The sequence below is a fragment of the Drosophila elegans genome, unplaced genomic scaffold (genome assembly GCF_018152505.1).
Source record: "Drosophila elegans isolate 14027-0461.03 unplaced genomic scaffold, ASM1815250v1 contig_476, whole genome shotgun sequence".
NCBI classification, from domain to species: domain Eukaryota; kingdom Metazoa; phylum Arthropoda; class Insecta; order Diptera; family Drosophilidae; genus Drosophila; species Drosophila elegans.
This window is the reverse complement of record NW_024545863.1, coordinates 11,781,592-11,798,140: the sequence shown is the minus strand read 5'-3', so window position 1 is coordinate 11,798,140 and position 16,549 is coordinate 11,781,592. Positions and strand designations below refer to the sequence as shown.

Below are 16,549 nucleotides of genomic sequence, written 5' to 3'. Positions count from 1 at the left end.
GTAAAAAGTGCGAGTTTCTAGCACGTTTTTATATTGTTTTATGTAATGCTTAAAATCCCGTAAAATTCGATTTATTGTCTTACCTGATTGCAATGTAAGCCCTTTTCAGAGATTTGCACTTTGATATGTATGTATGCACAAAGAAAAAAAATCTAATGCAAATAAATTGTTCCAAAATGATAAAAGTGGTACAAATCATTTTTAATTTTTTTTATTTATTTATAATTTATTAAAAAATATTTCAAGTATCAGAGCAAAGCTCTTTGAAATCGATATTTCGTAAAACAAACATGCATTTCTATAACGATACAAATTTCTTACTTTAGGTTTTTTCAAGACTTATAATTAAACACAACGTCAGCCTTAAATTAAGAGCTTTGTACTTGATTTCAGATATCTGTTAAATTTGTTCACTTTTGACTTCCACTGCTGTCTATATTCGCATTTTTCATTGCTCAATCCAATCGCTTGCCAAGTAATCTTTAACTGATATCCTTTGAGCAATATTGGGCTTGCTTCCATTCGATTCTTTTGCATATTAAATTCACATTTATTTCCGCCATTCCGCAATTGAACAATTGTGCCGGACAAACAAAGCCTTCTCTCTCGATTCTCCTGTGCGGCAGTTATTATGTTTCGTAGTGTCGGTAGGCAAAAGGTAATAAGAAACAAGTAACGACCAAATAATTGAGTGCACCCTGCACAAAGGATCCTCGCGTTGCGATGGCAAGGATGTTTTTGTGATACGCCTCCCCTTAACCCACCACCTACCACCTTTCGTCATTGTTGGCCAACCGTTGAGCTGAAAGTGAAATGCATGTTTTATTGGCATCGCAAAACAAAAGCTGAATTGGCAGACGGCGAAACTTAAGCCAACAAAAGGATTTTGTGTACCCTTACAGAGAGCATTGCCAATTAATCAATCTCTTGCCAACGAATCAAGATAAACGGTTTATTTGTATAAGCCAGTTACCTCTTGTTTATATATTTCTTTGTTTGTGTTGTACATTGTATAACTTGTCATTAAATATATTTTCTTTTTGTATATACAAAATATAGGGAGGAGGCAAGATAAACATTTCATTTTTGAAAATACGTGTTGTTTTTTAATTTCAGGTGATAGTTTTTTATGATACGAGCAACATTTCATTCATTTTATAGAAACAATTGCCAACACTTGCATTTCGGCATCCACAACAAGAATCATAACCTTGATCTAAAAAACAATTAAAACTACTACCAAAAATAATCATTATCGTTGTAGAACTTTTGTATTTTCTAGATGATAAGATTATTTCTTCTTTCTTTTTCTTAACCCCCAACATCCCCGCTGAATAGATTTTAATTAAATATTTTAAAGTAATTCGCAAAGCGCATAAAACAAGAGCAAATCCTTTGAAACTGAAAGGGCATCAAATGCATGCAACAATCAAGAAAATTTGCCAAAGCGATTTTCATATTACAAGGTAGATACAATGACTCAATGGCTGCTTAACAAAGGCACTGGCAGAAGCCATTAAAAAATAATGCTCCTTCAGTGGCAGCAAATTGAAAGGAGCAACTGTTCTGCTGCTACTGCTGCTGCTGCTGCAACACCAGTTCGTGCCACCCGCGGTAGATATATGTATGCACTATATGTCTGGATCATGTTCTTTTTGATTGTCGACTGCTTATTTACTCAGTCAGTGACTCACTTCTCAACGACCTGCGCCGTCATTAAAAACAGTTTATATAGGACGCGTTGCACGCTGCGTATACGCAACGTTCTGAGCCGTTGCCTTTTATGACTGTCATATGAGCGAGCCTTCCGCACGTCTGTCGCACCTGAACAGTTAAGCTGGCCAAATGGCAGTGCATTCCGATTTAATTTAAACAATTGGAGCCGTGCAATTGCCATAACTTTTGATGAGACTGCTGCAGAAATTTTGCATGCAAATTTAATTAAAACTCCTGACTTTGCTCGTAGTTTATCATCAGCAGCAAGGCCAAAGCGCACAGAAATTTCGTAAATTTTATATTTACTTGAAAATGCGTATCAATGATTACTTGATGCAACAAAGGACGACGATTCCAATTGCTGTTCTTGACCCCAAAGGATTGTTGGCCAAACAAAAATATGAAATTCATTTCTACATTTCTGGGAAAAGGCCCAAATATACCCCTTTAATAAAGTCAGCACTTAGGGCAAGTCTGCAATTCGGTTTTACTCAGAATTTCTTATTCTTTGATCAATGTGAATTTCGAAATAAAGAATATTCTATTTGTTGTTTTCACTTTCGGGTGTCGGAAAGTTTTTCTTTTTCTCTTGGTTCTATTTTTATTCGACTGAAGGCCTGGCAGTTAATAAAGAGTTATTGGTCTCAGTTTTTTGTTGTTCAGCTGACTTTGTTTTCATGTGCACTTTGCTTTATTTGATTAACTGACAAAGCACGAGCTCTGATTGAACTTTGTTATTATTATACGCCAGACACCACATGCTTTCTATTTTGTATATGAACATGTGTGGATGATTGTGACAGTACGTGTCAAAATATTATTTAAAGCTAAACCAAAAAAAATAGTATTCTATAGAGTTATAAATTAAGTTGTTATTGTTCAATAAACTGTAAACTTAGTGGTTAAGAGCATTTAATCACTGTATAAAGGAAATTGAATGAGTAATTCGCATTTATTTAAAAAATTGTGTTATTATAAGTCAAGGGTAATAAATGTTTATAGAAATAAGAACTTATAAATCAATAGTTTAAAAATATTTATAATAACAAATGACAATATTGAAACACTATTTTGTTGAAATATCTTTTATCATCACATCATCTTTTATATTACATTTTAATTATAAAAACATTAAGTTAAGTTCCTTTAAATAAAATATAATTTTTCTATTTAACATAAAGCTAAAAATAATGTGAAAATCGAAGCCTTGTAAAAAACAAAATAATAGGTCTTATACGAATAACTCTAGAACCCAAGTGTATAATGCAGTAACTATATATTATACATTATCTTAAACCCCTTTTTTGTAACGCTCCTTATGTCAAGCAGGCGCCATTAAATGTTTGCTTCGCGCAGCGCTTTTGCATTTCAAATTTTCACGGCCTGGGATTTTGTTTTATTTAGGTTTGTTTGCTGGCTGCAGCGCGAAATGCCAATGCCAATGCCGTTGACGATGCCAATGCCTCGACGCTTGCTGAAATGTTGTGCAAACACAATCAAGTGGTAAAATGAGTAGACAACGGGTGGCTGGAGATGGCAAATGGAGCTGGCAGGAGCACGGATGGGGTCGGATGCAGCCAAACGACTCGGGACTACTTTGGAGCTGTCGATACAGTCGCTCTTGAAACTGTATCCCGAATCCAGCATCCTTTCCTGGTGCTCGAGCTTGTGCTGCGGGCATATAAATTGAATTGTGTGAAAATTTATATTTGTTTTGGCATTTTATGACACACTCCAGAGTGTTGGGGGTGGCCAGATTTCCGCTCCCCATCCCCCCCACCCGTTCGTTGCCTTTCCCCCATTGGCCAGTCTCCTGTTTCTGCTGCCGACACTGTATCTGATTTCGAGTGTGCTCCGCTTTGAGCAGCCTCTCACAATGGGACCCGAAAATTGATTAAAGGTGCGAATGCTTGATGGTGAATTTAAAATAGCCTACCCTATTCACTTAACAAAAAAAAAATGTTTATAGTTGTAGGAAACATTTAACTGAAAACATTTAACATTTAACTCTAGGCGTAGAGCTAATGTCTTTATGATAAACTTCCTGGTCAAATTCACATATTTTTTAAGTGTACCAATCTATATAAAATATTTTTGTGATATAATAAATTTTAGTGCACTAAAAAAAACAAAAAGACTTAAAAAGTTTAAATAAAACCAAAATTATGCCACCAATTTGTGGGTCATGTTTAACCTTGGCTCATTTTTCATATCATTTGTATATGGTTTTTGCCTAATTTTCTTGTAGTGCACTTGCCAATCAAATGTTGCGGAAATTGTGGCCAACTCTTAAAGTCTGTTGATTGGGTTGGTCTGTGTCAGGTTTGTTTCAACACAAAAGCCCCTCTGTAGCAGTCCCCAGGCCTGCAATAAATTCGCCAGAACCACCTCTGGCAGCCCGTTCCCATCTGCTCCGGCCTGGTGAGGCTTGAATATTATGGCCATTTGTGGCAGGGCCAGGCACTAAGTGAGTTGTGGCCAAGTGGCGAGCGTCGAGCTGCTAAATCATACATACCGCAGATGAACGAACAGTCAGTTACATGTAACATGTGTAGTGAGTAAGAGAAGGTGAAACCATAACATATATTATATGCATTAAGTTGTGTTTGTTTTCGGTTGGGGTAACGTTTAAAGCACTGGCTTACCCTAAGTTTACAGGGGCCCTAATTCTAATGAGCTGGTTATCTATGGCAACCCCCTCGAATGCCCAGATGGTAGAACACTTCGTCATGGTATGGGTTCATACCCATCCTCGAGTTCAGGGAAATCTCTTCGAAGGCTCCACAGGGAACTGGCCCTTCAAAGAACTTTCAGTGCGCCTGTTTGCATATGCCTCTCGAATAGTTCATACTAATTATATCCAGGTCATTGATGGCGGTGTGGGAATCCCTCCTTTGACAAAGCAAAATGTTTAGTTGGCCCAGCTTGGGCGCTCAGTGCTGCAATTAGAGACCGAGTGAAGCCCGAAAATGGCATTTAAATGCCGAAGTTTGCACACGTGTAAATTAATATTAATATTAATTTTTTACTTGCCCCCCTCTGATATGCGTGGATTAAATAAATAAATTACAAATCGGGTCAATTGCAATTAATTATATTTGAAAATTACTTTAGTTTTGATTTTGCTGGCAATAACTATTTACACAGAGCCACCTTTCCACTAGTCCACTAGTTTTTCAGCTGCACTGCGGTGGCTTGTCCAGCTGAAAATTTGCATAAATAAATTATAAACAACAACATGAGAATTGTCCATTATAAATAACGCGAATTGTGCAAGCCAGTGCGCACAGGGCCAAAAGGCGAGCCATGACAATTTGCATATATGTTTTTATAAACAAACGGGCTACATGTGTATGTTAAATATGTTTACCTACTTTGGATCCAATGGGTCGTGGCACCCGATGTGCAATGGTCTCTGCTATTTGCCTGCCGCATAAATAGCAGGAAAATTTGTCGTTATGTCAGTGTCTTTTTTCGGCAGCTACCCAAGTGATATATTGGCCAGGCGGACAAATAGGCAGCACAAACAGCAGAAGCGCATTTTAAATAAAATATTACACTGTTCAGCATAAATGCTGGGCGGAAGTAGCTGACACACTTGTAATGCGGGGAACTAAAACTATTAAAAGGAAGTGCTTGTGTTTCAGTGGTAATTTGGCGGCGACTTTATAGTCGCATCAGTGAAATAAAATATTGAAATTTAAATGGAAGTATACAGGTTCTAATCAGCTCTCTCTATTTGAAATTATTTATTCGCGAGACGTACTAAAGTTGGCAAAGAGTTTCAAGCTCATTTGAATGTAAATCGGTTTTCTTTCTCTAAACCTTGTTTCCATGTGTTGGTGTGTTTGCTTTTTAAAGCTTTTACCTGCTGCATTTTGTGGAATCCGAACATTTTGGCAGGAAATTTTAAATTTGTCGGAAAAAACGAATATCATGTTCAATAAATTTTAAATTGTTATCTTACATTTATTTATGCAAATGCTTGACTAATTCTATTTTATTAAACGTGTGACGGTCATCTCCTATTTCGTACAGAATAAGTTTGAAAATTAAATTTACTAACAACTTTGAATGTTTATTTTATTATGTTTTAATGTATTTGCCAAAAAAAAAAAACCAAAAAACAAGTAGGTTTTTAAGTAATATACAATTTTTGAAACGTAAAGTCTTTTACAATGGGCCGGCAATCAGTTGATCTGAACATTTAAAGAGATGGCGACCCAGAGTCGAACCTCTCAACTTCGTGTACAATTAGCAGTTCACTTAATTACTGAAAATGCCCCTGGGTTAATGGTGGCGTATACTTTACCTGATAAGTCCTTCAGCGAATCGGCCTATTATCTTTTATTTTTTATGAAAATGGCTCGTGGCCCGACCCAACCCGATATCAGCACATTCGAATAACGCACCACTTTCCCCCTGAACGGCCTCGATACCCGTGATTTTGGGTCAACAGAGGGTACGATTATAACGGGGAAAATTAAAAGAAAATTAAACAATTGAATAAAGAATGCAGAGAAATCATCATAATTGGAAACCAAATGGTTGAGTTCGCTGGAAATTACTGATTAAATATGCATGCAAAAGGATTAAAACTACGAGTGGGCCGCACAGAGAGTGAAAGGAGCTGCAATAAGTGCTGCGAAATGGCATTAATATGAATCATAATTTATTGATTGCATAATGAAAGTATTGCATTAATGAGACTCCGGCGAGACACCGGCAAGCAGCTGACAAAAGAGGATATAAAAATCTTCGCCGAAGCTTGTTGGTTAATTAAAATCATATTCATATTCATTTAATGTATTAAATGTTGTTGATCTTTGTGTTGCACATATGGTTTCGAAACATCGGGTAATTTTTTTTTTTTAAGTTATAGAAAGATAATTAATCTTTGGCATTTCCAGGTACATGTCATAAAATACTATATAAATCACAGTAGGTAAATCGAAATGTTTTTAAATTGAATTTGCTTAGAATTAGGTTTTAGACTTAGTGTAACATTTAAATTTCTAATAGAATTAAGTTTAATGAATATTCTGGTACTTAAAACAAAAAAATCTTCGTAACTAATGTTGTGGAGATTTGATATCTAAATCAAATTTTCCCGTCTGCTTTTAAATGCCGTAATATCCGCTTCCTTTTATTAAGGTGCTTAATAAAATGTTGAAATACTGGCGTATGCGTTGCATATTGGATAAGATATAAAAATGTGAAATTTTATAAAGGAATATTTGGTGTGCACGGCGCACCTACTCCAACGTTGGTATCTTTCCTTCCGTTTGTCCGTACTCAGCGAACTCATTATCATTCCCTCCGGTCGCAGGTATCTCATTGTTTATGCCCAACCAATTTTCTTCGCCCATTAAGAATTTTCCCATTACTCATACGCAACGTGCGCACATCTCCTATTTTTCCTTTTCCGGCGGGTAAAATCAATGGGACTCGTTAGTGCAGCAGCTCTGCGCTTGCAGTTTCCCAGTTATCCGCTTTCCACAGCAGCCTGTCAGCCGCGTGTCAACGCCATCAGCCGTCAGCGGGCATGCGAGCATGCGAGCTGCAAAAATGTTTTAATGCACTTATTGACGGCCGCAGATAATGGCGAACCATTTTAAATTTAAACACTTCACTTCATTTTGAAGGCGCAGCCAAAGACGCGTCCTTGGCGAGTGCAGTGGCGTTGCCCCTCGGGGTTCAATCAGTCGTCCTTTGCACTTTGCACCTGTCTGCCCCCCACTCAGTGGTAATCGAGGACATGCGGCTCGTCATTGTTTGCTCTCATTTCGTTTGTTGGTTTTCATCGGTACCTCGAGCGGACGTGACAACCGTTACTTAAGCACGATAATGATGTTTGTCTGCCGGAAACCGAAGGGATTAATCATTTAACGAGAACTCAATTGAAAAAACTATGCATTTAAACCATTCCCGAAGGCATAGACCTTGACCATGGCAAGCAGTGAAGAGTTCTTATTCAGCTATGCATACAGCTTACAAAATTGGCGTTTGATGGCTAAAAAAACAAACATGAGCTGGAAAAAGCATTACAAAATTTAAATATTTTAGACGGCCATAAAAAAAGATAAAACTCACCGATCTAAATATTGTTAAACGACGGACTTCAGGATAATAAACCATATGCAAATTTTACCCCGAAACAGTCTTCGATGCAATGTGTTCCTGAGTAAGTTTAGATTTTGTGGTAAATTTGGGGTTAACACCCGGTAAAAGTATTTACCCTCAGCGAGCATAACTTCCTAACAATTATTCTTTACTTTCCCTCAAACTATTTTTGATCCTAATTGACTATAAATTACATGTTATTAATGCGGTTAATTGACACATTTCTCTAATTCTAAGAAAACCACAACTCTGCACTTCAAAGTCTGCGAAAAGCCACAACTTATAACATCACAAGCGCACAGAAAAATAGCTCCCCGGTCCTTGCTGCTTGTTTTTCGCAGGAACATAACAAGGTGAAAGAATGACAAGCACAGGGAATTATTTCTATTGAACAAGCAGTGTCTATTCAACAAAATTAAACCCATACAGAACCTTTTCCCAATGACACAATGTGTATAATGGGAAATAAAGTAAGTTATTTGATGTGCTCTATCAGGTAATGCATTGCACTATTCATTGCCATGGAAATAAGTATGTAAAAAGGCCCTCGGTTACAACAAAACGGATTTAGTTTATTTTCTGTTGTAGTTTTTGCATCAGCAAATGTCTTTCTTGTTTTGCAACTTTACTTGCAAATTATCTTTGTATCCTATTACTTGATGGCTTCAAATGCCCCTGTAATTTCTGCACAGAAAAGCTTGATACCGAGAAAACCGAGTTTGACGCTTTACAAAGCCGATTTATATTAGAGAGTATTTTTAGGTCGGAGCTCTCGACGCAAAAACACCCTTGACTTGTTTGATGTGCTCGAGAATTGTGCTAGTCCACTAGTCGCACCACACTTGACATAACCAGGCTCTGACTCCACGTTGACAGTGGTTTTCATGTCGTGTATCTTTATGTCTATTTACTTGTACTTGTCCCCCCGTTCCCAAGTATCTTTGTATCTTTGTATCTTTGTATCTCTCCGTGCGGGCTGCTACGTTCCGGTTACGGTTCACAGTTTACTGCCGCTTCTGCTGCTTGACCCACTTAGGCCAGATTACGTGATTTGTCCCGTGCGCGCCGGAAGCAGATCAGTAGAGGTAGAGTTGGAGGCAAACCCGGAGATGAAGATGGAGACTGAGAACCAGGCGGGGACACAGATGGTCACATCCACGAAGTGATAAGCGCACGACGAAAATTTCAAAGAGCATAAAAATTTAAATCACGTCACTTAGGACGAGCGATGGGAAACGGGAAACGGGAAAGCCGGCGACAACACAAAAGACGCAGCTACAAGTCCGGACATAATGGGTGCCATGTAAATAGTTGGCCCAGACGGTGGCGCACGGTTTTTGGGTTCGTGACCGCTTTCATGTCCGGACTCACAATCCAGCCACTGCACTTGGAAAAAGAGATTCACTATCAAATTTGGCAAGCTCTATAAAAAATGTATATTAAATATTAATGGAAACTACCAAAAATAACATACCTAAAATGAATTTACTTACAAACGCTACGGAATCGCTCTCAATTCTTTGTTCTCAATTATAATGTTGATATTTGTGGTTTTCGTCCTCTTCAAATGTCAATTTTTGAGTCACAAACTAAAATGCTTTACACTCTGAAACATTTAAAGAAGAAATATAAGATTTTCTTTTAGACAACGTTTAAATCGATCAATATGATTGCATTAATCAAATTGCCTGTTATGAAAATTGTAATGGTGGTGAAAGAGTAGAGTGTGTTTCTGTACATGCATAGATGGGAAATTCTAAGTAATCCTTGGAAATCTTTTATAAGTTTTGACTTTTGATTTAAACAAAAAACATTGTACGATTTTTATAAGTCGTTGGAGTAGTCAATATTACGCATTATATCTTAATAGGGAGTGTACACACTTGTCCGATTTTTAGTTTGAACACACAACTAAGTAGGCTCTCGAGCTATTTGACAATCAGTCCTGCTTTATTGTCAAAATATATAAAGTGGTCTTTAGTATATATTAATTACCCAACAGTAAGTACAGGTTATTAATTTTTGTAAGTGCATATTGTATTGTAGGTACATATGGGTCCGTTTGTGTTTGTTAAGCCGCTTTTGAGGTAGGCACTCAGGCACAGGCACGACCACACACACACAGGAGCATCCCATGGTCTAAAGACCCATAGTCCCGTAGTCCCATGGTCCATAGTCCATAGTCACAGGACGAATTCACGTGTGCGTTTGTCTCCGCTTCTTTGTGAGCTTGGGCGTGTGTGTGTGAGTGCAGGACGACAGGACGACTGCCATGTTGCTGAGGCGCGGCAAAATGCTTGTTACGCTTTTGAGCCACCGCCTGCGGTTGACAGAGCACGTTGAACCACCCCACCCGTTCGGATTCGTGTCGTGCACTTAGCCACCCAGCAGCGCAGCCACCCAACCACCCACCGAGTAACCATCCAAACAGGCAGTCGCTCTGCGGCCTGATGCACATTAAAACGCAATTAAAGTTGCAGGCGTTAATTGTGGCGGCTCTGTTGCCTTTTTTTGCACTTATTTTTTTCATTGCACCCCTTGCCGTTTTGAGTTAGCTGCCGAAAATTAATTACTTTTGCCCTGTCAAAGTTGCCAAAGTCATTGAAAAAGAGTCAGCGCAGATATTGCTTCAGGAGAATGAAATACTCTGAGCAACAAAAACCGATGTGTTCTCAAAAATACATTTACCCCAGTTTCTGAAAACAGGTAGTTGGTAATTAATTTACATTTCCTTTTATCAAATTTTAAATGTGAAAAGATCTAGTTTGGTTTCTTTTTTTTTAATTTAATATTTTAGTACACGATCGTTTGTACAGGTTCTTGTTTTCCTTTTTTCTGAACGAAGAGGGAAGTACATGAAAAACAAAATATAAATATATCGCCCTAAATTTCAAACACGTTTCTAATACTACTATTTATTGTGTGAACCACCTGATTTTATTAAAACTATTGAAATTAATGGTAAAATAATTAAATAAAGTGAGTTTAGCAACTTTTGTAGACGATCTGTTTACATTCACGTGCGATTTTAAATATTTATATTGACCTCCGTCAGCCATTTAAAAAAAATTTCAAGTTTTATTTTCTTAAAAATATATAAAAGCTATTTAAATCAAAGTTACAATTTCTTTTATAAAAATAACAAAAATTAAAATGGTTTTGCTGGCTGTTGGAATAGTACAATTTTGATTGCGTTATCTATCAAAATGCAGCATTACAACTCCTTTTAACCTAAATGCAATTTTGAATAACCAAAAAAAAGTTACCAAATCATAATTCACTAAATATTTGTATTTTAAACTCGAAAAGTGCTTCATGAAACTTTTTTTGAAAATTCACTGCAAGTAAATGTCGTTTGCGGGAATGCTCGCATGTGAATGTCTACTAATGAATCAAGTCCATGAATAAAGCCGCATGTGGGTTTTTTCGACTTTTAGTGGGGTGTAAGACTACGTTGGTGTGGTGTGGAGGGCAAGTGGGCGTGGCAAAAGTCGGTGGTGCTAATGGGGTCACACACACACAGAAACTGAGTCGTCGCTTATTTTTTCTCGAACTGTTTCTTTCGCCAGTTGTGCAGTTAAATCCTTTTACTAGGCAACTTTATCTTTCAGCACAGATTCTCAATAGCAGCTGTTGTTTTTTTTCCCATCACTAACGTTGCATGCTGCAAAGTTGTTTATATCGCAGCTTTTTCTTCCCCTTTTTTTTTTATTTTATTTTCCTCTGTTTTCCGCTTTTCCAGCTGTCGGGAGGCTTGGCTTAAGCGCCAGTCGCTGGCGACGTGCCGCTGAAATAATTAAGTTGCCAATTCCGGCAAGAGAATATCAACAGCGGTTCAGAGACAGCCAGCGATATAGATCAAGATGGAAATGGAAATAAAGAAGGATAGTGGCTTACACTTGGTGGCATAGATTTTCAATTAGCCTGTCAGCCTGCCCAGCAGGCGCTGCTTCTAAAACATTCCCCTGTATTTTGTATTTACTAAACGGAAACTCCGTATTTTTTTCAACTCAGAAGTCAAATCATAAAGGTAAGTACTACGGTGAATGCCAGTCAGCACTTATTTTCCTGCCATCATCATCACGGCAGTCCAAGCTAAGCTCGGCCGACTTCAAAATTCGACTTCATCACTCGTCTTGGCAACATGTCGTTTGCGTAATATCCCGAAATAGCCCCAAGTGCTGTACCACAAATAGAAAACAAACACAAACCCCAGCAAATAGACAGCTTGTCGAACATTTCGGTTGGCAGGAAATGCGAGACATTTCTCGAATATTACGCATACGCACGGCTGGCAGCCACAACACCGCAACTGGGGCGTTTTCTGTGCATTAGATGTCGCCTCTGTTGTCCTGCTTTGCAGTCTGGTGAGCCGTATAAAAGTGAAAACTACTGCAAATTCTACCTTCCCAGTTGACATTCTTTTGACAAAGCCCCTGGCCTTGTCTCCAGTTGAGATGGCTCGATCATTAGCATCACAGTCAAGGCGGAGTTGTAGTAGTAGCAAATTGCTTTGCCATGAGGAACACACTGGGCGAATTAATCGTAAAGCCTTAGCCTGTTTGCCATTCACCAACATATTTAAATTTATTGAAATATTTGTCTTTATTGCAAAATGTTGTCTTTATAGCATACATTTGGATTTTGTATAGAGCATATATCTGTTAAGACAATCAAATAATATTGTCTTAATACTCAATTTTCAGGGCATCAGTAGTCTTCGTCTTCTTTAGCATCTATACTTAAAGATTTTATTTTAAGCCAGCTTTAAACATGATTACAAAAAAAAAAACCGAACATTTTCCCTGTGTGCAACAGACAGAGCTGCGTTTGTTCCGAAAAAGAACCCAAAATGCAACTGGGTCGACTGCGTACAGAGCAATTTGAACAAAGGAAACAGAGGCACTAAGTTGCGGCGATGTGTAGCGTTTAAAGTTGTGGCAGGCGAGCGGAACCCAATGAATACCAAATCAATCGATAGTGCGAAATCGAACTTCGCTGGCATCGTCAGCAGGGCAGACATTTTTCTGCTTGGCTGACCCAGCGAGCGTAAAAGCAATTTCGGTCTGTGCCACCTCAAGTAGCTACAGCATCCCCCCCCCCTCATTCTCCGCATTTCAACTAGGCCAAACGATTTGCAAATTTTACCAACGCATCACTGGGTATTGCTCACAACCAATCGAGGGCATTAGCTGGAAAAAAGTATAAAATGTCTTAACCAAATACGGAGAAAATTTTCAATTTTTAGTCAATCAACTAGAAAAAAGTAGCACTCACTTGCTGCGCAAATCGCCTGCGTATACGTTCCGTTCCCATTTTGAAATGTCGAATACTGTGCCCAAAGTTTTTACTACTCTTAATGAAGCGACTAGATGGAAGTTTGCCATAAATTATTTCAAGTTTTCAATTCTGCCCAGGACAGACCTCTACACTGTAAATTCAATCAATAAATAATTATCGCGAAATCTCACATAAAATTTTCACAAAAGTTGTCTATCTATTGCATACAAATCGGAATATTGTTGTTTTAAAGAATATTAAATTTTTGGAATATCTGCCACGGCATAAAAACTTGGTGTTTTTGTTATAAAAATTGAAAAAAATCTTATCTTTCAATTTTAAAAATTGTTTATTATCGTGAATGTGATTTATCTTGGCCTGTCGTAACTTGAAATTTGATTCCTTTTTTTGATAGTGTATTTTAAATCATTTACCCAAAAATGACCCACTAAACTATATGTATTTTTTCCAATGTAGGACCATTGGTCGCAGCCGTTGCACAATGGATGCGCATTCAACAGCCGTTGCCATCATAGATATGGAACTGGATTTTGACGAGGATTTGAGTAAGGGTGTGGATGAGCTTGAAGGCGAAGGCGACGCGTTCAAGGAAAAGTGTCAGGATGGGGATTTGCGTGCTAGGATGCGACGTCTGCAGGCGGATCATGTGTGGATCCGGCAGCAACTGATGCACCTGCAACGCCGCCTGGTGACTCAGCAGCTGGACAGACAAAGACGCCTCTACGAGGGAAGGGAGCAGCTGCAGGGACTTTTGCGAAAGCTGCAGGTGAAATACGAACGGAATTGGGGACTGTAGGGAAAATTCCGAAGACGTCACAAAACACAATCAATGTGGCAGGGTGGTAACTGAACTGCCTACACAATTTGAGCATGTTGAGGAAATTTGAATATACAAAGCTGATGAATTGAATTTTTCATGATGTTCTCAAACTCGGTTGGGTTAACCCAACACATCCTCAATTGTGCTGAATAATTTATGGATGAATGTTTGTATGACGAGAATGTAATTGAAATTTAAAAAATGCTGCATAAGATACTTAAGCGTGTTGAAATGTCGGATTTGCCTCTCAACACTTCAAAAATATATTTTATTATTTAGGTTGAGCAACTGAGATTCTAAGATTGTTTCATTAAATGCTGTAACAGATTTTTTGGGAATTTATAATCCCACGTGTGGTCATAACCAACGGCAATTGAACAATGAATATATCAACTAATCTAACCAGCTAAATAATAGCCGTCATAACTGTAGAACAGGCTTGTTCATCTTTGATGTTTACCAACTACCCAATAGACATGCAGGGAATGTCAAGCGATTAATTTACACCACATAACAGACAACATGCTAGGGAACTCATAACTCGACCCCAATTAGACCAAAACCCGACGGGCAATCAAAGTTCGCCTTGGACTGCGTCGGTCTGCGTAACTCAATTAATCAGACACCAGTGCAGGTCGAGTGCATCACTTAACTCGAGATTAGCGCTTGACAGGCACTGTCCCTCGACCTTGCCCCCCAAACCGCTTGAGGCTGGGCATGCAGCCTTCGGGGGCCCACTCTCATCGGCCACTTACACGGACCCATAGCTGTTTAGCAACTATTTATGGAGACAAGTAGTTGCCACTTGCCACCTACGACTTTTCAACTGCACAGTGAAAAACTCGACTTTTTAGAAAGTCTTACTACGAGCAGTGCTGCCAACTTTTGATTAGAAAAAAAATGTTTTTGGCTGAATGATAGGAACAAAAAGATGAAACATGTTTGGAAAAAAATATAAAATAAACTGGAAGATGAAAAAAATTTTTTTTATAAGCTAGATAATGTCTAAAAAAGACAAAAAAAGCAAACATAATTTTTTGAATTTCATGATATGCCATTTTTTTAAACAAATTGTATTATTTGATCCAATTTTTCTTCGTTTTTGTAAGACAAGATTGTTCCTATCATGCTCAAATCATTTTTGACACTTTATAGTTGAAGCAGCATTTTCCCAGTTTTCTGTATATTTAAATAAAAATAAGTACTGGCATTAAAACTCTACGTAATTCATGAATTCATGTTCAGCTGCAAAAAATTCCTGAATTTTAGATTTAATTTTTTATAGGAATTTCGGAAAAAAATGAAAAAAAGCCAAACTAATTTGTAACAAGTCCAAAATTGCCTCTTGCTCCCATTTAAAAATTTTTACCGCAGCTAACCTTTGAGAACAATTAGTTTTGACGGGAAAAAGCGGAATTGACAGCCCTGACCACAAGCCCTAATGAATCCTTTACTGCTTTACATCTCTTAACAATATTACCCAGGGCCTGTGACAAGGTTTGCCTGACGAAATGTAGTTTTGGCATTTAGTTTTTGAAATTTATTCCGACTTTGTACGACATTTTCTCTTAATGTACTGCAAGTGGAGCGGCCAAACACACGTCGGCATTGTAATGATATGCCTTCCGGGCGGTGTCTGCTGCTGTTTCTGTTCTGTTCTGTTCTGTTCAGCTCAATTTAGTTATGTCCTGGCCCCAAGTGCACTTGGCTGTAGATGACACCTAGCGTGTTATCATTAAACACTTGGAAAGTGAACCGCAGGGCGGAATGAAAGTGGGGAGAGTGGGTCAACTGACATCACTTGAGTGGGTCATAAACGGCGACAAATGCAAATGCAAATGAAATTATAGCGGCCGCAGCTCCATTTCTCTGAATGACCAACGACCCCACCTCTTCGCTGGTAAACTGTTTGCATATGCAGCGACACACCCACTGATAGGACACGCCCTCCCCGCCCACCGGTACAGCCCATCGAACGGGGGTGCTGCGAATGCGACCCATAAAGCCATTGGCAACTGACTGCATTTCAGTGATATAAATATTTATATAAGTTAATCGGTTTATGGTGCACGAGTAATTGAATTTCGCGACGGCGCCAGGTAAATGCAACCATGTAACATGGACTCCCATTTTGCCTCGGCATTTGGGTGTCACGCGGTCAGAACGATGTTCCAAAACGGCATCGGGACGATTTAAACTTGATTTCTTACTTTGAGCATCCGCTTCCGCCACGCCAATTGGGAAATTTCAGGGTTTCGGGTATATTGGCTTTTTTCACGCTTAAGGCCAACTAAGTATTATTTTCATATTTGGAAAGCACAAGTCTTGTTGGGCCATCAAGTAAAGAAACCTTTTATTTTTATTTCACTAAATTTTAATAGATTTCACAACAAATTCCACATATTTGAATTAAATAACATCAAATAACAAGTCAAAAAAAAAACAGTATATCTCGTAGAATAAAATGCTATGTTGTTTTCGTGCAAAAGTTCCGAACACGAAAGCAATTTAGATACGGTCAAAACAGGTTAATGTCTATTAAGATTAATTAAAAAGACAACCCTAATCTACAAATGTTATTGATCTTCG

The 16,549-nt window shown here is 38.3% G+C and overlaps 1 protein-coding gene across 3 annotated transcripts; it reads left to right on the top strand.

Annotated features, from left to right (window-relative positions):
- Window positions 1–9,764: 9,764 nt before the first annotated feature.
- On the top strand, window positions 9,765–14,252 carry LOC108141009. Of its 3 annotated transcripts, XM_017264082.2 has the most exons (4): window positions 9,769–9,840; window positions 11,582–11,869; window positions 11,929–12,206; window positions 13,597–14,252. In XM_017264082.2, exons 3-4 carry the CDS (start codon window positions 12,175–12,177, stop codon window positions 13,934–13,936), a joined length of 372 nt encoding a protein of 123 aa, XP_017119571.1. In that variant the 5' UTR covers window positions 9,769–9,840; window positions 11,582–11,869; window positions 11,929–12,174; the 3' UTR covers window positions 13,937–14,252. The 3 variants fall into 3 exon arrangements, with proteins under 3 accessions (XP_017119573.1, XP_017119571.1, XP_017119572.1); XM_017264083.2 differs by lacking the exon at window positions 11,929–12,206; XM_017264084.1 differs by lacking the exons at window positions 11,582–11,869; window positions 11,929–12,206 and having other exon boundaries at window positions 9,765–9,840.
- The last annotated feature ends 2,297 nt before the right edge of the window (window positions 14,253–16,549 follow it).

Coding starts and splice junctions, on each gene's coding strand:
- LOC108141009 (XM_017264082.2), top strand. CDS start 12,175: ATGTCGCCTCTGTTGTCCTGCTTTGCAGTCTG. Junction 12,207..13,596: donor TTGTCCTGCTTTGCAGTCTG/GTGAGCCGTATA, acceptor TTTCCAATGTAG/GACCATTGGTCGCAGCCGTT.